The sequence below is a fragment of the Drosophila virilis genome, chromosome 5, assembly GCF_030788295.1.
Source record: "Drosophila virilis strain 15010-1051.87 chromosome 5, Dvir_AGI_RSII-ME, whole genome shotgun sequence".
NCBI lineage: Eukaryota > Metazoa > Arthropoda > Insecta > Diptera > Drosophilidae > Drosophila > Drosophila virilis.
The window spans coordinates 25246308-25269002 of NC_091547.1; the positions used below are offsets into that span (position 1 = coordinate 25246308).

Consider the following 22695-nt stretch of genomic DNA (forward strand, 5'->3'; position numbering starts at 1 on the left):
ACACATAGCATATATGAAATGAATAAATATCTGATCTTTTGAAATTTTGAACGGGGATTCTCTTAGTGCCCGCGTAGCACGGCTTTGTCTCCGATCATCGGTAACTTGCTTTTCCAAGAAATTGGTCAAAATCAGGGATAAGTAAGAGGCGAAAGCCATTAGGTCATCAAGAGCCGTGCGTTGCTTTGTTTTTGTGGATGTGGTTATAGTTCAGTGTAGAATTTTAAATAGCATCTGGACAGATTGCAGTGATATTCTTCATATTATTATTATTTTCTTGTCGATTTTCAATACATTTAATAATTCTTTTAACATTTCAGCTCCTCCCAAAATAAAAAAAATTGAGGATATCGCTTGCTTAGCTGGTGAAACAGTACGCATGGAAATAGATGTTGAGGGATCCCCACAACCAAGTATTAGTATAACCAAAAATGGAAAAGATGTATCTGATGAAAGTAATATAAAAATTTCATCTACTTCAATTGGAAAAGGATCAACAAAAGTTTTGATAGAAATTTCTGACGTTAAGCTATCTCAATCTGGACATTATTCTATTAAAGCCACAAATGATCTGAGTCAAACTTCAGAGTATTGGAACTGTACAGTTAAATCCAAACCAATATTTGTAAAATGTTTGGAAAGTGAGTATATTCACGGCGAAAAAGAAACTGTAAATATGTCAGTGCGAGTAGATGCATTCCCCGAACCAAAACTAACTTGGTATCACGATAATACTGAAATAAAATTGACCGACACAAAATATAAAATTGATTGTGACGGGAATACTTACACTTTAAAAATTACTGGTGCCACTCGAGTAGATGCTGGAAAATATTCTGTTAAGGCAGTAAACGAGCACGGTTCAGCAACTAGCGAAACACAGTTACTTATGAAATGTACTCCGGAACTAACAAAAAAATTACACAATATTACTGTGCAGGAAGGCGAGTCTAATGTTGAACTCGTAGTTGGAATAGATGCCTACCCTCGTCCGCATATAAAATGGTTTATTGATGGTATTGAAATCGACGAAAACCGTAAAGATTGTCACCAATCAATTGATGGAAATAATTATAAATTAGTTCTTAATGACGTTTCCGTTAATAGCCAAGGAAACTACTGTTGTAAAATAATGAATGATTATGGAATACTGGAAGACAGCTGTTCTGTGACTGTAAACTGTAAGTATAATATTATATTAATATACTTAAAAAAATGTTTTTCTCCTACATTGACTACCCTATCCTGCCCGTTCGGGCTGTCATATTTCTGATCCCCTCTCTGAATCCGTCGGAAGATACGTGTATTATCGATCTATTTCTTGCCCGTCGCCGAATGCAGTGATACTCGGTTATACTCTAAGGTCGGATTATTTGGTGTCATCGCTCTACTTCTCAAGCTTAAGGCATCTCGCGATTTCCAGTAAGGTGCTATGTTCTACCTGGCCGATTGAGGAACTTTATAGTGGTGGTGCATTTACATCTACTCCTCAACTATTTTTTAATAACCTGGTGATTATCTCGGAGTTTAATGATGCCTCATTATCGCAGTAAATGATTGGTTTTTGGGGAATAAATTCATAAGACGATGGGGGTTTTTACGTCTGCTATCATATATGATAGTTGTGGCTGCACCAATTTAATTTTACCATGCACGTCAGGAACTGTTTTCTGTCTGTTGAAAAGAAGTCAATGTACAGCATTTCACCGGATGGGGCTGGGGTCTCTCCGAGAACCCGTTTCCTCGGATGCCTGTCAAATTTAGCCTTAGTGCACATTTTGCATTTGGCAGCAACTTCTGTCGCAAGCTTTGTCATTTTCGGAAGGTAGTGTTCCTCCAATATCTGTTTGATATTTTTTCCATGTAAATGCTTATGTCGCGTGTACCGTATAGGTACACCTTCCCTAGTGCCCAGACCATGGCCCCTAACGTTCTTTTATCGGTAGCATTGTGGGTTTCACTTTCTTTCTTTTAATATTCTTGGAATCATAGTAAAGGGACTAGCCTCTTGCGAAAATACCGCACCAATGCTGTACGCAGAAGCATTCATCGTTAGTTTGAAATGGAAGTCTGGGTATCTGAGTATGTCATCTTCTGAAGCTAAAACATTTCTCATCCTCTGAAATGCAAAGAAATTAATAAACCACTATATGTAAAGAGATGGAAGATAATAATGAACATCGCATATAAGTAGAAAGAAAACAATAAATTTTTTAAAAAATTTATTTGTAGTATTCTGTCTTACAAACCATGTTCCAACTCCCAGCTAATCAAAGTCTGTGAATTCCGAAATGTATTCTGAAAAAAACTGTTGAATTAAGCTAACCAAGTTAGCAAGTTAGGCACTAAAGCGCTGATTCGTTTTTATACCCTGAACCCATTAAAAATGGATATAAGGGTATTTTGTATTTGTACAAAATCCAAATGTATGTAACAGGCAAAAGAAAGCATCTCCAACCCCATAAGGTATATATATTCTTGATCAGCATCAGCCGAGTCGATCTAGCCATGTCCGTCTGTCTGTCCGTCCGACCGAATGTATGAACGCAAGAATCTCAGAGACTATAAGAGCTAGAGACTTGAAATTTTACTTACTCCGTTTCCATCGATCAAAATCGATATCGACATCCTGTTTATTGGGGAATTTTGATAAATAATAGCTAGAGTCACCATATAGCTTCAAAAATAGAATATATATATGCATTTGATGCTGGAAGAGGAGGGTTCAGGGTATCCACTTGTCGGGAGCTCCCGACTAGAACCTCTTACTTTTTTGTCTTGTCCAATAGTGAACAATACTTAATGACGCCTTGGCTCATATGTATTTTGTATTGTAACAGTAGCTAGAACTGATTTAAATTGAAGTCCATTCCACCCCACTATAACTTTGGGTGACCCAAAAAATTCTATTTTAAAAATGGAATCCTTGTGAAGTAGCTGCCAAGAGTTGCCAGACTCACTATAGCTGGAAGTGTTCTCTTGTGATAAAAGCAGAACAACGATGTTCGATGCTTCACCGTCTTACAGCCCACTCATGCTCCCTTCGCCGCTGTATCTTAAGCCTACTTACTCGTCTGCCCCTCCTCTACTCATATTAAGAGTTAATGTTGCGTTTAACTAAACTTCAAATGTAATTGATTTACTGTTTTAATTCATGTGATCGTCTTTCCTTGATGTTTTTTTTTTTAAATAAGTTTTTCTACATTACTTCGTCAACCCTTAGGGCGTCAGAACATAATCGCGAGGCCCGTTCGCTAATCTTATGGGGCGGGCTCCACCTAGACCACCAGCTCTTCGAGGCCACGTTCCCTCCCCTCGATATCCTCGAATGGCTCCTCTAGATTCTTCCACACCGGAGCGGACCAGTGGTGATGGCGAGTTGACCAAGATTATGTTCATGGCCCTAGGGACCAGTGGCAGAGGCGAATTGCTAAATCTTGGGTCTCATTTTCGCCGAGCGCCAGACGGATTGTGGTTCCATAGTGGACTTGTGTCCCACCGGCATCGACCTTCTACTCCATCTCGTTCGCGCTCTTTTTGCTAAAGATGTCCATTCCATATGGGTGTATTAATAATTACAGTTCATTAGCTTACGTAAACAACCGTTCTATCCATACTCCCTATATTACAATTTTTCTTGTAAGCTCATGCTCCCTACGATGCAGCTTACAAAAGGACTCTTCTTGCAACTAGTTAATATGTTAATAAAACAATACTTAGTAAGCTATTCTGCATCTTTCACTTTCGCCTCTCTGCAATCCGGCTTCGCTAGGGCATCTTTGGATGTCGTGATAGTGCTTCAGCTGGGCGAGCACCCGAAATGAGGCACAAGCTTTACAGCCCGGTAGGGATCGTGCCAGTTTTTTGCTGCGAATTCATCAGCGGACTTGGTAAGCTGATGTTGGCGTAGCCAAATCCGCTCTTTGATAGTTGGTCGCCTTACCCTCCGATGTAAATTATTGTGCCTCCCTTGTCCCGGGAAGCAGGCTGCAAGTTGTGACGGAGGGTGTTGAATACTAAACTCAGAAGCCCGGCCTTCTCTTCTGGAGAAATACTCATTGTACTAAGAAGGCGGGGGAAAATCCAGTTGAATCAGGCCACGCTTATGTTCACGACTAGCACTTCTGGTGATATATCGTCCCACAAACTTTGGTGTTCTTCGATGAGCTGAACTATCATCCTCCTTACCGTCCGGTTAGTCCGCACGGTTGTCTTTTCCCCAGAGACGATGCTGTGCATTGCACCTCTACGCCGATGAAACTCAGGAAAGCATTGAATGTCCGGCTGGTGAACTGCACCTTGCACAAAAATGTGCGAGGGACTCCGAATCGTAAGAGTATTCGCTCTCGGAACTGCCTCTGTAGGTGTTCTGCTGTTCCCCTCCTCAAGGGGACCAATTCCAACGGCTTACTTAACGTGTCGTGGAATACCAAAAACATCGTATTCCCGTGCTTCGACCGTGGTCGGGGGCCTACGAAGTCGGCGCAGTGGAAGGCCCAACGTACCCTCACCTACGCGTCTACATCGCCCGACCGGTCTAATAAGTTTTACCTGCATTTAGTCCATGCATTTAGTCCATCCGCAGAAGTTTTCTCTTTCACGGCCAGACCGCATTCTCTGCCTCTACTACCTCGTTCAGATGTCCTCGCCGGTATTGCACCATATATTGGAACTCCAGGGACCACCGAGCGATCCTTCCAGACGGTCTCCATCGAACTGAGCCATTTCCTCGGGGTGGTTGCCATGTGGTCGGGGATGACGTCGAACCAGCATCCCTCCAAGTAACATCTTAACTTGCATCTTCCTGTTGAAGTCGGACCTAGCGAGGATCGGAGCTATTTTCAGACGCTCTTTGAGTTGTTTCTTAGCAGCTTGCTGTTTCACGCCCCACGACCGTGCCTTCCCTTTCTTTTAGAGAGTTGTCATCGGTTACACGATGCGAAGTTCTGCACGAGCCGTCGATACCACGATGCCATTCCCAGCCACCGCCACAGCTATTTGCAGTTCAGCGTCAATCGCTGGATGGGTAGCAACTTCACAGGATTCGTGCGAATTCCCTCGCCGCTCACCAGGAGTCCCACGTATTCCAAGCTTACTAGTTTGTTCTGAAGGGAAAACGACATTTTTCCTAGTATAGCCTGAGGCTAGCCTCTCCCAGCAATCGGAATACTTTCCTCAAATAGGCTTCGTGCTACACTTTCGTCGCTCCCATGCTGATAATGTCGTTCAAATGGGCGAACGCGTGAGGCTTCATTTCTGGCCATATTTTGAAGTTTAATGCCCTCTGGAAAGTGCACACACAGAGTTCAGACCGAAGGGCATTACTTTCCACTCATATACCCCTCAATCTGGGACAGCAAGTACTGCTTACTACCCTGCTCAATCAATCACATTCACCATTCCCCCATCTTCTTCTTCACAGGCACGATCGGCGATCACGATATTTGGTGCCGATCATCACGTGATGCTTGGATCCCCGCCTCGACTAACCTTTTTCGTCGCCTTGCTTTCGCCCTCTTCTCTCTGCGTATCCTGGACACGCCATTATTGCCCGACCATGCCTTCGGAGCTCTCTCCGCGAGGCAAACTGTTGCCCGTTCCCGAATCCTTTGATCTCGCCTCCGGGATTCCCTTCTCGGGGCAAACTGTTGCCTCTGCTGAATTTTTGTTCTCTCTATTGCTCTACGCAACGTATCCTCGTACCAATTGCATCCCTAGGATCGCTAGTCTAGCATTGACGTGATTCTCAGCAGGGTCAAGTTAACCATGCGACCAGCAAGTCTGACGTTTGCCTGCACATTTCGGGCGAAATCTAAGTCTCATACGCCCGCTAGCAAAAGGATGGAAAAGGATGAATTGTCCCCTCATTTCTGTTAGTGGGCGGGCTGCCCTCGGCAGGGGGCAATGTTCTCGACCCGTTACTTTTCTTGCCCTCGTCGCGGTCCCTATAGCTCGGGATCGTCAGGACCTCGAGCAGGCCGGGGGGGCTTAAGCGTGGTCCGGAATGTAACTCGGCTCAGCAGCCGAGTCGGTCGAGTGAGAACTTCTGAAATCGAAGTTTGCTAACCGACGACGCAGATCTCCAACCAGCCCCACCTCACTCAGCCCACACTTACTTACAACGCTAGCCCACCTCTGGATGCTCGCTCTCACCCGTGTTTTCTGTGTTTTTATTTTTCCTATTTTCCTTTTTTTCTTGGTACCTGAACTCCGGCGTTCGCTTACGTCTGTTCGGACTTACTTCCTCTTTTTTGTCTTCCGTCCTTGCTTTTCGTTATTTATGTTTTGTTTCTTATTTGATTGATTTTGTACATTCCTCCGAACACCGGAAAAATATGTAAATAAATATCGTTACCTATTTTACTACTGAGACCGCTTCACGAGACTAGCTAGAGGAAAGGGAGGGCCGCATGATTCTCTGCGCGTTGGCGACCCTAATTCTTACTTTCTGTGTTCGCACGTCCGCTACTTACGATTGTTGTTCCCTAACTGAAGCTGCTTATTTTTCAATAAATCCTCTTTCCTTTGTATTTTTCTTAATAATTAGTTTTATTCTATTTTCAAGCATTACTTCGGTCGACTTCATGTCTCGTTTCTTAGAAAACAGTTGTTTTTCAAATATATTAAAGTTTCTGTGACTTCATGTTATTTCTTGTTTTCTCTCAATTATTTTGATCACAATCAATTAAAAAATAAAAAATAAATACAATTTCCGTGCTGGTTGTTTCAACACAGCTAGAGGTAAACTTAATAACCAAATGCTGAGATTGCTGTCTCTGTAAATTAGTAGCATCAGGTAGTATAACACTTCTAGGTTAGTTGTTAAATAAAAAAATAATATGTTTTCAATATACTATGTTTATTAATAATTCCACACTGCTTGGAGCCCTAGGGGTCGGCTGAACCCTTTCACCATTCTCCTCGTCACAGACACCTCGATCGTTTATTATCAGCTCGGCATCTGTTCCAAAAAGCTTTCGTAAAGTTACCTCGGAGCTTTCGCTCTTTAACGTCGTTAAATTAAAAAAAAACCTAATTTAAATATGTAATTGGATGCTTTCCTGGCCTAGAATTATTATAAAGTCAAAAGGCATACTGCCCTAAATAAGTAATAAGGCTTACTTCGGAAAATTGCACCAAGATTGGTTAGGAAACACAAAATTTATTATGGAACACAACAATATATATAAGGATATTTACAAGCCACGTATTTGCGGAACCCTGCGCCTGTTAATTGAATTTGATCACACCGTTGCTCTCCTCTTGCAGTGCGCAAGATGGCAACGCAAGCGACTTCATCAGAGACGGCAAATTTTCATCCTTTACGAGGACTTAATAGTTGACGCATAGGAGTATGCCACTTGGACCGCTGCTGAAGCAGCATTAAATATTCTTCACGCCATCGAGACCAAAAAGGTTGTTGGATGTATATTACGCGTATTACAGACGGTTGAATTGAAGGCAAGCCAAGCCAAACTCAACGAGTTGGGTTCACCAATCAAGAAATTAGCTGAAATGAACACATCTAGGTCTACTGGCTCTTCTGAAAGGGGAAACAATGGCATGCAGTTAATTATCGATGCTATGTATCAGAGTAGGGTGTGAAGCCCCTTGAAGCTGAGAACACGATAGCCAGCAGCACCATAAAAATGATGCTTCGCTATCTTCACTGCATCATCCCAAATGCCGTCAAAATACGGCGAACGTGGGGAAATATATTTCCAATCAATGAAGTCAGCCATACAAAAGTTGTGCACTGAGTTAATATTATTGCAACTGATAAATAAACGCTTAAGGTCCAGAAGCTCGTTCTTGGCGCCGACAAAGATGGTAGCGTTATCCGCTTCGGGTCGATATAAACCTCTTCAGCGCATTTAAGAATGAAGCCGTCGCCAGATCCTTGACCAGCTACAGGTGAACTGCTTTAGTCTCGAAGCAGACGAAGAAACCGCGTAACATTTGACTGTAGCATTATTTCGTACATCTGCCTTATAGAAAAATGGTCCACAGTAGTGAACGCCACAGACTTAAAAAGGTCTACAAGCAGTCAATTTTTCTTAGGGATTATCAGCCATTTTAATCTCTACTAATCAATGCTTGGCATCTCACACATTTCCCAACCACCTTGGAAACGGTCTTCCTTCCACAAATTGGCCAATACTGCAGCCTTAGCTCAGCCTTTCTAGGATAGATGAAAGCAAAAATAATAATGATTTGAATGAGAGAAAGCCAAATAAAATAGTACCAATTATAATAGGGCTATATTTGGCAGACCTGGTTGAGCCAGTGTGGGCTTCGCAAGAAAAGTTCCAATTTTCGAAGCCAAAGATTAAGGTTTAAATTTGTCCTTGGAGAACTGGAATCGTATTAAGTAAGTTAGCATAACCTACCTCTGCTATCGACGATTCATTCGTGAAGATAGAATATTGGGGCGATCGCAAGCGCAAGCGCACTTTTCCACTATTATGGTTGGCGCGGATATAATGTTTGTTGTATTCATAAATTTTTTTTCAAGATATCAAGATTAAATATACTTTTAGGTTTCGTTATGATACATATATGTATATGGAAAATCGTATTATCATTGGAACTTTGCAGAAGTCCCTCTTTCTGTTGCACGCAACACATATGTCAAAACCAGGTGGATCGGACCACTATATCATATAGCTGCCATAGGAACGAACGGTCGAAAACTAAGTTTTTGTATGAAAAAACATTTTGTTTTTCAAGATTTATTGATCAAACTCGACAATTATTAGTTTTACTATGCTCCTGTACTCCTCATATATATTTAAAATCCTGTTAATATCGGACCACTATATCTTAAAGCTGCCATAGAAACGATCGGTTAAAAATTAAGTTGTTGTCTGAAAAAATATTTTGTTTGCCAAGATATATTGACCAAACATGACATTTATTAGTTTTACTATGCTCTTCATATAAATGCGAAATTCTATTAAGATGGGTACACTATATCATATAGCTGCCATAGGTACGATCGGTCGAATATTAAGTTGTTGTATGTTAAACTTTTTTGTCATTCAAGATATTTTGATTAAACACGGCATTTAAAGATTTCACTATGCTCCCTTCCTTTATGCAAAATCTTATTAACATCGGACTACTATATCATATATCTGCCAAAGGAACGATCGGTCGATTAATTAAGAACCTTTTTGTTTATCAAGATATCTTGACCAAACTCGGCATTAACTATTTTCCATGTGTATTATAAAAAGGTTGGGTCGGCAAAGGTATTAGATCTTCGGCGTGCCGAATATAGCCTTTCTTTCTCGTTATTTTTATACAAGATATTTATGTAATTTACGAGCTTTACTATTCTTAAAGATCTTCAAAACTCTAAAATGGTAATAAATCCACATTTTCTCTTTTTTATTGCTTTTGATTTAATTTTTTAATCACTTTCACTTCGCAAACAGTCTTATTTTATCCATCTTTGCTTTGGTGTGATTGATAGTAAGGTGTTCAACAAGAGATGATTTATTGTTGTTCGTCCTTATTTAGGTTTCGGTGATCGTTGCCCGATCATCAGCCAGAATTGGCTGACCGTTGCACCACGCGTTTTAACACCTCCCACGGACTAGTGAGGTGCTCCTTGCAAGAGCTTCAGGGTCTAGGGTCTTGTCGGTTGTGGACCGACATGTCCGTTTCAGATGACACACAATTACATCTAAGCAATAAGCAAGAAAGATGACTATCGTGGCACAGCTGCTCATGATAGGTTTTGATAATATTTCGTCTTTCAAGTCGCTAATGTGCTGTGTATTCCTGATGCTCAGCTCATGCAGGAACGGTAGGCTGAGTCTCTCTCTGTGTGATGTCACGAAGATCTGTGACATTGCCGAGACGACTGGGCTCTTCTGCAAGACACCTTGGTGGTTGATGAACCGACTTCTGTTCAGAGAGATGTAATCTGCGAAAGTCAGAAGATAGGTTCCGAAGATTAATTGGTTGTCCCCGTTAGGGGATATGGCGTCCATGGTTGCGTCGTTTATGATGATAACACCGTCGAACACCGTAAAAGGATCCAGGTGCCCATGCGTGTATTTCATGTAGCGTCGGTTCCAGATAAAGTTGTTCTGCACAAGACTCCACGTTCTTGCCTTAATAGTCCTATACTATAATAATAAACCTTAACTATCCTAGATACTGCTAAAATGATAGGCACACTAATGTTTGTGAGATGTTCATTCATGACTTCTTAGATGTCAGTATAATTGGGCAGATGAAGTCTATTTTAGCTAAAGTTCCAGTTAAAAGTAAATTCTCTAAGTCCGAGATTATTATCCTTTCCCTGGCAGTATAGTCTCCTTTTTGTTCGGTATCTGTTTCTTTCGTCTTGTGGATAGAATTAAGTGAGTCCGTGATTGAACTTAGTCGTTCTTGAATTGTTGTATTAATTTCTACGTGCATGTTTTCTGAATCCAACATGTTGCTAGTTGTTGAAGTCCAGTGCCCCTGCAATGACCTTTAGGGCGGTGCCTAGCAAAATTATGCTGTGGGCTGGCCTATGGTGAACCCCTAGCGTAGCTAAGAATGTGTTTATACGTCCTCATAGGAGGATATGTTTTTAGTATGTCCTAAGTATACGAATCTGTTCCAAATCGGCACGTCGTTGTCAACAATGGGTATATGTCTTGTGTGTGAGTAGTCCTTATATATTGTCGTGGCGGTCACATAAGACAAGGTTATCCTTATAAGTATTTCCCGAAGTCAACCTAAAATGTGTTAAAGTTTTTATTATTTTAGATGCTAAGGGATTCGATTGGATCAAACGCAAAATGTCCTTATGCACCGCCCTCCCTTTGATAAGGACCGTCGTCCCGAGGTCTCTGCAATTTGCTTGATTGTTTCTGAGTTCAGCGATTTTCCATATCGCAGTAGATTGGCGTAATTTTAGGGAAAAGGTTGACCCATTGCAAGATTGGAAATTTTATATCCATTATTGCTCGCGACTCTATCGGTTGTTCTTTGACGAGTTTCGAGATTTATCTGAGGGGTTGGTAATGTCTGTGACAAGGAATTTGCAGTGTTTAAATGTTGTCGAAGGGAATGTGTCGGCTATTTTGTATTGCGTTGGCTACATCGACCCTTCTTGCGTCCAACAAAGTTTTCCATAGCGTGTCGCGTTCGGCGAATCTAATTACGTGTCTAAGTTTTTCTTTAAAAATAAATTAAGTTCGACACATGGGAAGCTTCTGCTTGTTCTATTATAATCTGGTTAGGAAAACAGTTAGCTGGATTGACAATTGTTTCTACTGTGTAAGCAAATGATTCCTTGCTGTGGCAGGTGGCAACGTTCAAGTCCGGGCTGTCTTCTAACGTATTTACTAGCTGGCGTGGGGCTCATCCGCTACAAACTATTATTTTACCGACGTTTTATCTTAGCGTTAGGATTCTTATCGGACACCTCGAATGTAAGTGGTTGGTCGTCTGTGAAGATATTTGCCTAATCCCATAAGGATAGTTTCTAAGCTTTTTTCGTGACCCTACGATGGCGAGCAGCTCCGTCTCGTTTGCCACGAAGCTTTGCCCGTTGTTGTGCAACGTGCGTGAAATCTTCGTGATTGGACGGCCGTTCTAAGATAGAACAGCTCCAGGACCATAACCGAAGGTATCGGTGGTTAGGTCGAATGGTTTTTAAAAATCGGGATATGTTAATAGAACATCCTCTGAAGCAAGAATACTTTTAAGCTTTGAAAAGGTTTGTAATTGATTTCACTTTTCGTGAGTGGTTTTTACTGATGAGGGCTTGGGGGGCTTGGCGATTTTGGCGTAATCTTTAATAAAACTGCGCTAGTAACTCGCAAGGCCTAAAAAAGATCTAATGTTAAAAAGCATGCGTGGGCCTGGGAAATTTGAAATCGTGTGCACCTTTTCAGGCGAGGTCTTTATCCCATCCCTGGATACTATGAATCCCAAATATTCAACGCTTTTTATACCCTGAACCCATTAAAAATGGGTATAAGGATATATTGTATTTGTGCGATATCCAAATGTATGTAACAGGCAGAAGGAAGCATCTCCGACCCCAAAAAGTATATATGTATATTCTTGATCACCAACAAGAGCCGAGTCGATCTAGCCATGTCTGTCTATCTGTCTGTCCATCTGTCCGTCCGTCCGTCCGTATCTATGAACGCAAGGATCTCAAAACCTATAAGAGCTAGAGACTTGAAATTTTAGATGTAGGTGCTCCTAGTTCTCGCGCAGATCGAGTTTATTTCCGATTTTATTTGGGCGTCAATTAACGGAAAAGGGCTGTTACATTCTAAATGATTTATTTCTTGCAGACCCGTGAGGGCTCTGGAGCTCAATTAATAAAACTAAATTTGAGCATATCTTAGCCTATCTCTCGAAGCACTAGTTTGCCGGCAGAGTCGCCGGTATCTTGCTGAGTCAGCGTCTCATGACCGTCCATCATTCACTCAACGCCTGCACGGGCAACTCAGCAACAAATTTGTTGCGCGTGTTAGCTTATACATACAAACCATTTTCGTGCCTTCTTTGTCTTTTATCAGCACAATTTTTCATTCAGTCTTGGTTTTTGTATTTAAGTATACTGTTTCATTGTCGATATTTTTCCATTCGAGCTGTGGTTAGCGTTGAGATGATGAGTTTTCATGGTGAGTTTCCACTCAAAATTTCATCCATTTTAAAGATTACCTTGCCGCCTTCAACTTTCACAAAATCCTAACAAAGTTTTTAACCTTGTCAATTTTAAACGCAAGATTTCTATTTAGCCTTCTTCGGTTAAGTTTGCAGATGAGAGTGCGATCACTGATCCAGGCATAGCCGATCTGTTCGCAAACATTTTTTAAACTACCTACTCCTTCTCTAGGTATAATAAAAATCAGCCTTATCCTTCAGATACAGAGGTCAATCTGCATCTTAAATCCCATTTTTACCGAAGGTTCGCTTCTTAGCGAGCTTAACACTATCAAGCCGGTTTATTCAGCGGGCCCTGATGGTGTTCCTGCTTGCGTGCTTAGATACTGCGCTGCAGCATTATGTAAACCTGTTTTCGAACTTTTTGAATTGTCCGTAATCACTTCATCTTTTCCATTCATTTAGAAGTAATTATACATTATCCCTCTTGATAAGAGGGAGGGTAAGTCCGATGTCGAAAACTATAGAGGTATTTCCAAATTATCCGTTATACCTAAAGCTTTTGAGAGAATTATAACTTCTCAACTACAACATTTAACTAGTTCTATTATTTCACCTTCCCAGCATGGGTTCGTGAAGCGTAGATCTACAAGCACTAACCTTCTTGAGTTTACTTCGATCGTAATTGATGGATTTAAGAAAAGAATGCAGACTGACGTCATCTACACTATACTATACTATTCAGTAAGGCTTTAAATTAAATTTAAATTTAAAATTACAATTTTTTAAATTACGTCTTCTCGGCTTATCAATATTTTGAACTGGATTTCACAGTATTTACGTGATAGAACCCAAAAGGTTATTTTCAGAAATTCGTTTTCTAAACGTATTCTGGTGACTTTCGATGTTCCTCAAGGCAGTCATCTTGGCCCGCTCTTACTCTTTTCATCAATGATCTTCCCTGATATGTTGATATCGCTTGGCAACGTGACCTAGAATGAGAATTTCAGAATTACTAACAAAACCTTTTCCCTGATAGCATTAATTCAAATGACTACACAAAAGATATCTTACAATCTTACACTAACTCATTTTGATGACATCACTGATGACCCGTTCATGGTGATGTGTGTTGGTCTTGCATCCGAAGATAAGGTGTTCGTTCGACTGCAGGTGTTCATCGATTGCGGCACCTTTTGGAGTCGTGGATAATGGGAAGTGGATAATGTTGTTATCCATTAGCATAGCATCGCGTGGCGCCCGGGCCGACCGGTCTTAAAATTTGCACGATCTGCAACTTAGTCCACGCACTTGAACACTAATTAATGATGTCTTCGGGATCAGCGCTATGTTGATTTCTTCATCAGATACGACCTTGAATACCGTGGGCGATGCTCATATACCAGCCATTTAGCAAACATTTCTTAAAGAGTCTTTAAGCTTTAACAACAATATTGGTGTCTTAAAAGGGTATCTTTTTCAAGGAAAAATTAAAGCCATAATATACTGCTGCGCTGCTTTTCTCGATAAGAATGTGTGCCACGACAGATTGAATTTTAAGTTACTCATCTGCTTCCAGCGACATATTTTCGTATTCTTGTGATTTTTTATTCAATAGCAGTTTTCTTGGCTCCAGCATTAAAAATAGTGGGTGCCCGTAATATAAACACTATTCACATTCGATATGATAAGCCATTGCGACATATTTCTATGGCACAGCAGAATTACCTTCACAAGTGGACAGCGCTATAGAACAGTTTCTTGAAAAGGATGTTTCGCAAAGGTGCTCATATATATTTTTCAAGGTCATCGATATGTTAGTATTTTTATCGACTTAGGACTGATCTGGATATCAGACTTATACAGCGCGGCCATCAAACCTAAGGCTAAGCTCTCCAAGCTTAACTAACAATTACATTACACTTGCAACAAATTTGAAATAACTTTGTATCCCTGCTCCTCTAATGCATTATGATGCAATGTATTTTTACAATATTGGAACTTTTGATATTCTACGAAAATAACAAATAAATCCGCAAGATGGCTTAGCATCTGATTGCAATATAACTTTTCTATGTGTTTTCAAAATTTAAAATATCAGTTATTGCATGATAATGATCTATCTCAAAATTTCGGGTCCAACAATCTTGGTAAGATGTTGTTGCATATGTATCTACGACACATGTAAATATATAACTATACCTCATAACAGGTCGAGCGTGTCCGACTAGCGCAGTCTTATTTGCAGTCTAATTCGCATAATTAAATAGAATTTACATTTTTAGGTAAGCCGAAAATAAGAAGACCGCTTAAGGATGTTGAGGTAAATGAAGGAAGTTCCCTAACCTTAGAAGTTGAAATATACAGCAATCCAGATGCGAATGTAAAATGGTAAATATGCTACTTTAGTTATTTCAATACTTATATCTTAATAAGATTTTTAAAATGATAGGTTTAAGAATGGGCATGAAATTCATGAAGATGCAAACATCAAAATCATAAGAGATTCCCAACGTATTGAAAATTATTACTTAACTTTGAATCTTGCTAAAGTTGAAGACACTGGCACATACGAAGTGAAGGCATCAAATTTCATTGGAGAGACAACATCAAGTTGCAAAGTTATTGTTTTGAGTAAGTATTTTTGTATTTCAGGAAATTAACATATAATGGAGGTTTTTTTTTATTTTCTCGTATACATCAAAGAGATAATATATTGAATTGTCACGTTTATCCTTGGACTTAAAATTTGTTTACCTCTAATAATGTAAAACTCTTATCTTAATTGTTTTGTATAGGCTAGATATTATTTCCATAAATTCAGTACTAGGTTTGGTATATCGTTATGGATGCCGAATTTATTTCTTGCATACTTAATTTCTTTTCTCTTTTTGAAGGTAGGTGCTCAAGCTATTTATATATATACTCACTGGCTAGATTAGACCAAAGCATAGGTTGCACTCTCTTAAGTTTGTGTTGCGCTTATCCCTTCATGTGTACTGTACATCCGGGCCTTGTAACGCAGTTTGCTACAATATCGGGCAAATAAGTCAGGTTTAGCTGCATTCAGATACTCTTTGGGCAACAAAAACAATTTGGATTCTGGCAATGGATTTGGCATGCCGTCTTTAGTGGTTATATGTGAAATTTACTCGAAGCTGGGTTGGATGATATCTGGGTGTAATAAAATTATAAAGAACCTGGCCAATGACAGAATTCGGAAATACATGGATCTGCGAGTGAGCCGACGTCGAACCTCATAGATGCTTATCCAGCAGGACAATAGTGGTAGGCAGGACCTTTGAATTTTTCTCCAACAATAGTTGGTTACGAAAGCTCCATGCGACAGCCCTCACGATGTTGAGTAGGATTGAGTTAAGTCTTTTTGCTGGCCTCCGACTAGAAAATGGCCAAGTCTCAAGACCTTAAGTTGAGCCATGCTGCGATATTCGACAGGAGAGTAGAAAACACTTCCAAGCCATACTTGGAAAGGGAGGAAAACGGATGACCCCCGCTTCCGAAAAGCCGCCCATTTGGGCGCTTCTGGCGGTATAAAACGCAAGGTGGCCGTTAATTTAGGTCGCCTCTCCCTGTTGCTTAAAGCCGATTTGCACCGACGCAACTTTTAAAGTCGAACGGTCAAAGTTTAAAAAAAAATTTGAATAAATTTGTGATCCCATAGCCCGCTAGATACGGAAAAGCTAGCACTTGTATTCATCCGCTTACCCCTGACAGCATTTTATAAAGCGGCATTCGTACCTCAAGCGCGTAACACCTTATTCAAATCGAAACACTGTGCATGGACACCGTCAGACGGCGGAATAGTTGCCAGGTAAGACTACACTGTGCGCTTTTCCAATCTCGTATCAGACTCATTTGCCGCTGTGGCTGTTATATACAATGCCACCCAGAGTTTTGTGAGCATTGTATTCACAGTTTTCCCTGAACTGATTGATCGAGTGGAAAAGCCACGAATGCTGGACAGTATAGGAAGGTAAACTGCTTTCCAGCTCGGAGAACACCTTTATATACAATATCCTTTGGAACATTACACAATTACAATTACGGAAATGGGATAAAACAGATTGATTATGTCTGAACACTCGATGAATTGTTTGGTATAACAGCTTATATGCATGTCTCTTCCCATCCACAATAGAACAGGGCGAGTGCTTAGTAGCTCAAATATGGATAAGATAATTCTGGAGGATGGTTTGTGGATTTGAAGTGGTGGATCTTTAACGGTCGGTTGCGGTTATATTAGGATAGGAGAGTTGTTTCAGTGGTGAAGCGTGCCAAATCGTCCGTTGTAGATGAATCAATTATGAGAGATTGATGCGCCATGGCTAAATAATTTCTGCATAGCTCCTTTGTTTTCATGTTAGCGGCTCTATCATTGACAGTTAACTGAATAAAGCGAGGTCATACTCTCACTGGTTAATTTTCTTTCCCACGTAGATGCAAAGCAGTCCTGGATGTGACGGTCTTTAGCCACAATTTCTTTAGCTTAACCGATTATTTTGATAATTATGTAGTGCCTGAAAAGAGGTTGCGGAAGGACAACCACCGCAGATAGAAACGCTCCATCAAACTCTTTCGTGTTAAATGTCGAAAGACTGCAAACCCTGGCTATGGTAGCGTGTGGAGACATTGTGGTGCTGGCTTTGCTGCAATATCGTTACGTCCCGCACCCTGGACGGGTCCCTTTGGAATAAGCTACATACTTTGATTTGGCTTACTTCAATCTAGTTCAAACTTCGTCACGACAGATTTGTGTTCAGATTCACTTCGGTAATAAATCGTGTCTAAATCCTTGATTAAAATTGTCAATCGCGCAATTGCAGAGCCGATGTTATTGCGCATCTTTGTTCCCGATGCATATAAATTAAAAGGTTTAGAAGCAGATACCCACTGATAACATAATTTCTTATAATGTGAGCTACTCCATAAAGAAATCCGCCCTTGCATGCTTGGTTAGTGACTATCATTAAAATATTAAAATTCACAGCCAGCCCAATATTCCTTGGACTCAAAAGGAAATTCACCCATCTCCAAAGAGTTTAACTCCACACATTTCACTGCTCCCCCTACTCTAAACAGACACATAGAAACACGCAATATCTAATTGCCGACGTTTACAGAAAACATTTAATTATTGCCCAGAAGACAGGTAGATTTTAATTTAAAAAAAATTCCGAAATAAATATATTTTTTTACAATTTTTATTAGAATGTTTACTGTAATGATTGGTTTATTGACCTATTCTTGCGTTTTCGAGTTGTTGTTTTTTTAATAAAATGCGTTTTTTGAAGCAGAATTCTGCGTCAAGTATTTATCTACTAACTTATGGACAAAAATATGTTAATACTGAGTTCAGAGAAAAGTGCGTTTACCACATCCTTCGTGAAGATTTGTGTTTCTCTATATGGGAAATGTATGAAGTGACGTGTCCAAGTTATTTATTCTTCTATCATCGTTTGTTTTCGAAAGCAGCTGTCAAGGTTTATACTGATTCGATATCGTGGCAATATAAGACTGGACATCTTCTTCTAACGCATGAATGAATTGCCCTATAAAAATTTAAACAATTTTCGACAGTATCTTTGATTATTTTGAGTATGATATCAATGGCCATATTAAAGATGCTTGGTAAATTTTTCAATCTAATGTGAAGTCTACAGAATTCGTACTTCGCAGCTCCCAAAGAAAAAGCTGTTTTTCATCAAACTTTTTGCGAAAGAAGGTTTTAACGTAAAAAGAACTGCAAGTTTTTTGTCTAAATATCAGTCTTGTATTCTGCGCTTCGTGCGTGTAATTTTATTTTATTCGTTGAATTTTTTTCGCTGAAAATGCATTGTTAATGTGGAAGTCAAGTAGAGGAGGTGAAAGCACTCGGTTGGGTCAGGTTCGAGTCTAATCGAAAAACCTTTTAAAAACATCTATTTCTATGACTGCCAGAGCTCATAATGCGCCTACATCAGGAACTCTGGCTTCTTTATTGTTTGTTCAAGTGGTGAAACACCCTACTCAGCTTTTTTGCAATTGCACAAGATTACAATAGAGCAAGGGCCTACATATAAACCACGCAAAATGAACAAAGCGAACAGACATCTCCACCAAGGCAAAAACCTTTTCATAATGCTTATAGTGCTTTGCCCGTATATAAGAAGCACAGGGGAAATAGTTAATGCCGAGTTTGGTCAAGATATCTTAATAAACTAAAAAGGTTTTTAATCAAAAACCTAGTTTTTATCTAAGAAGCACAAGGAAAATAGTTAATGCCGAGTTTAATCAAGATATCTTCAATAAAGGATTTTGATTCGACCGATTGTTTCTATGGCAGATATATGATATACATAGTAGTCCGATGTAAATAAGATGTTGCAAAAATGCAGAAGCATAGTGAAATCTTTAAATGCCGCGTTTGGTCAAGATATCTTGATAAATAATATAGTTATTCATATATTTTGGAACGATCGTTCCTATGGTATTTGTATGATATAGTGGTCCGATGTTCCTTTTCATACCCTGAACCCATTAAAAATGGGTATAATGGTATATTGTATTTGTGCAAAATCCAAATGTATGTAACAGGTAGAAGGAAGCATCTCCGACCCCATAAAGTATATATATTCTTGATCAGCATCAAAAGACGAGTCGATCTAGCTATGTCCGTCTCTGTCAGTCCGTCCGTCCGTATGTATGAGCTCAAGGATCTCAGAACCTATAAGAGCTAACTTGAAATTTTAGATGTAGATGCTCCTAGTTCCTGCGCAGATCGAGTTTGTTTCCGATAGTCGATAACTTACTCCGTTTCCAAGCAATCGATAAAAATCGATATCGACATCCTGTTTATTTTAGCAAATTGGGTAAATAATAAGAGCTAGAGCCACCAAACATGATATGTTGCTTCTAGAATATTATAGATATTTCAAGTGTCTTTCATTTCATACCTATCGCCACCTCCCCGCTACCACCACACAGCTATAAATAAAGTATATAACCCAAATTTTATTGCCAACCAATTTAAACCACAATTTAAATGCAATTGATTTTTTCTTGCGGTCAGTTGTAAATTCGAGCCATGCCAAGGGACCGTTTTTTTAATAATTTATTTGGTGTTGGAATAAAAGGGTTCAGGGTATCATCTAGTCGGGAGCTCCCGACTAGAACCTCTTACTTGCTTTATATTTGTTTATTGTATTTGGACAAACGTCGTGGACAAACGTCAAAGGAGTATTCTTTTAATAAGGCTGGATCGTCATATAGGTGACGAAGGGCGTTTCTTGTATCTAGTTTGGTGGAAGTCCTTGACAGACATTCTCTTGGGCCGTCTGACCACACACCTCGCTGGGAGGTCTTTGGTACCCGGTTAAGTGTCGCTGCAAGCGTTCGTTGTATCAGTTGGCGAATGCTTCGACTTGGCTGTCATTAGAGTCCATTTTGAGGGCTCTGTGCAAGGTAGATTTTCTGACATACCAGTCGGCACCAGTCATTCGGCGCAGGAACAAATTTTGGAGTGTTTGAATATTTGTTCGATATGCAATGCCCCAAACCTGGATACCGTATCTACAAATTGGCACCACCATGACGTTCTGAATTACCAGTTTGCAGCAAAGTGGCAATGGGCTGGTGGGATTTTACAGGTGGACTTGGCCAATTGAGGCGGCACTGCTTAAGAAAACCCGTCGATATGAGCCCGAAAGGTAAGCCTCTCATAAAGTACAATTCAAGATACTTGCCGGTTGTGCCAGGGTGAAGGGGGCTGCCATCTATTTAGACAGCTGGAGCCTTCCTGGGTCCCGCCAGTAGCTTCGTACCCACAGTGGGCGGAGTAAAATATTGCCACGTTATCGGCAAATGTGGCCATAAAGTGTTTGCTGGGGTGGCAAACTTATGTAGGTCATCCGGAGAGGGGATGCTGGCCGTGTACAAATTGTAAAGAAAGGGGCCCAGTACGCTACCTTGAGAAAAACTCGCTTTCATATTGCGAACAGGAGAGATTGCTGTCCTAACCATGACTTCGAACTTTCGCTCCATTAGAAAAGAGCGCAAAAGCAGAAAGAAGGGGGTGGGGAGACTCATCCTGGTTTTCTGGAACAATCCACCAATCTAGGTGATCAGAAAGAGTGGCCATTTGATCCATAAGCCTTGTAAGTCAGGCACCAATCAGTTTTCCCAACATTTTTGACAAGGAAGGCAGGAGACTGATCGGCCGATTTAACTCAGGGTCATATCATACGGCTTGGCCGACTTATGGATCCTCGCTAATTTCCACTGGGCCGGGCAGAGTTGCGTCTTTAATATGGAGTTGAAGATCAACGTTATTAAAAGGAGCGCGCGCATTGGCAGGGCCTTCTGCGGGGTGTGGCATATTCCATCATTGTCCGGTGATTTAGCCCTGGGAAGGGCTTTGACGAATTAGGTCCACTATTCCACGCAGATGGTGGACGTCAGCACTTTCCAATCGCCTGGCAACTGGATTTCTGCTCATTTGGCCTGCAAAAGAATGCTCCAACGTCCACGATTCCAGCATCAGTGGAAACTTTCACCGTCGAATATTGGTGAACACGATTCGCACTGCTCAATTGCGGGAAGTGAGCAAAGCTACGAAGACTGCGCAGCCAGCACTAGCTGAGCGATTTTGTGCAGTGTACAGAGTACGCCTCGAAGCCAAAGATTCTAGGGAAAGAAGGACCATTTGCTCTAGTTTCTGACAGCCGAATTATTCCGATGACGTGTTTTTATAAGGGCCTCCAGCTCTAGTACTTTACCTGAAATGCCATTGGCATTCCAAATTAACACGTTCAGTGGAGTGTTCATTTGGATAGCAACGCGGTCAAAATGGTAAGGATTTGTTGTTGCATACCCAAAACTTGCGGTTGCATTTCAGCCATCCTCTCGATAGCTCGGCTCATGTCCTTGATGGCAGAGTAAAGTCCTTCGCCGTTTCCAGATGCCTGCTGTGTCTGTTATTGCGCAGTCAGCCTCTTCTATTGCTGTTCTCTCAGCAGTCTATGTAGGCTGGCTTGCGCCGAGCCTTCTCGCTGGTTAGAACTGGGTAAGTTGTTCTCTGTGCTGAATGCAGCTAGTCCTCTACTGGTGCAAGCGGCGAATGAAAGTCCTTCCACTTGTTCAGTGGATGGTGTTCTGGGGAATTTACCAGGATAGGTTCATGAATTTTATTGCTGCGGCTTCGGTTCGCTTGAGTCGGTGGGAGATTTTTCATTTTGGCGAGCTTTGGGGCCCTAGCACGCTTAGCTTATTCGGTGAAGTACCACTCGCAGCCGTTATAATTTTAAGTGGGCGCATGTTGCCGAAACTTAAGCGGGCCGTATATAAATGAGCCCGAAATTAACACATTTGTATTGTTTTGTACAGTATGTGGCTGTGTGCCCGTTCTCTTGGCATATATGGCATTGCACCACATCCTGGCTTCTTCGAGCAGACTCCACCTTGACAACTTGCTTGCACATTTCTTTATGGTAAGAGCCTCCTTTTGTTTTCCGCCGTCTGCAAGTTAATAAAGTGAATATTCATGGGCTCCTTGGTGACTTTCTTGCTAGAATTGTGAACGTGGGGAACGATATGGCCCTGGCTTCGCAGGTCGGTAATGGGTTCTTGGTTGAGGGTGGAGTGGTGAAGGCCTTTGATGACTAGGCAGTAGGGCTTCTCCTCCAGCAGCTGGTATGAATAGAATTGCATTTTTTGACTTTCCAGTTTCTGTACGAAGGCTCTGTATGTGAGCACATCATTGGCAAGGAGTCGCATGGTCCTACCTAGGTTGGATCTTATGGTCAGATGATACAGGTCCACTACTTCAGATAGAATGTGCTATCGTCGTTATCGGGTGGTGCCAAGAGAGCATTTTTATTGCGAACATGTATGTTAACTGGACTGGTGTCAGTCTTTTTCTGTTTTCGCCGCGCGATAGGTGGGGACCTGCTGTGTAAGACTTTTTTTTTATGTTTAAATACATTTTTTCGTCACATTTCCGTTGCATGATCAGGTTAATTATATAGTTTAATGACAGCTGCTTATATGATCAACGGATTTACGTAGTAA

At 40.8% G+C, this 22695-nt stretch overlaps 1 protein-coding gene across 5 annotated transcripts in view; it reads left to right on the top strand.

Moving 5' to 3' along the window:
- Window positions 1–22695, top strand: part of Obsc (Obscurin) — a 204517-nt gene that overhangs the window by 119932 nt on the left and 61890 nt on the right. For all 5 annotated transcript variants that reach the window (XM_032437394.2, XM_070210261.1, XM_070210262.1 and 2 more), the window contains 3 exons: window positions 321–1181; window positions 14916–15021; window positions 15083–15264. In XM_032437394.2, coding sequence (XP_032293285.2) covers window positions 321–1181; window positions 14916–15021; window positions 15083–15264 — 1149 coding nt within the window. The remainder of the gene's footprint in view (window positions 1–320; window positions 1182–14915; window positions 15022–15082; window positions 15265–22695) is intronic.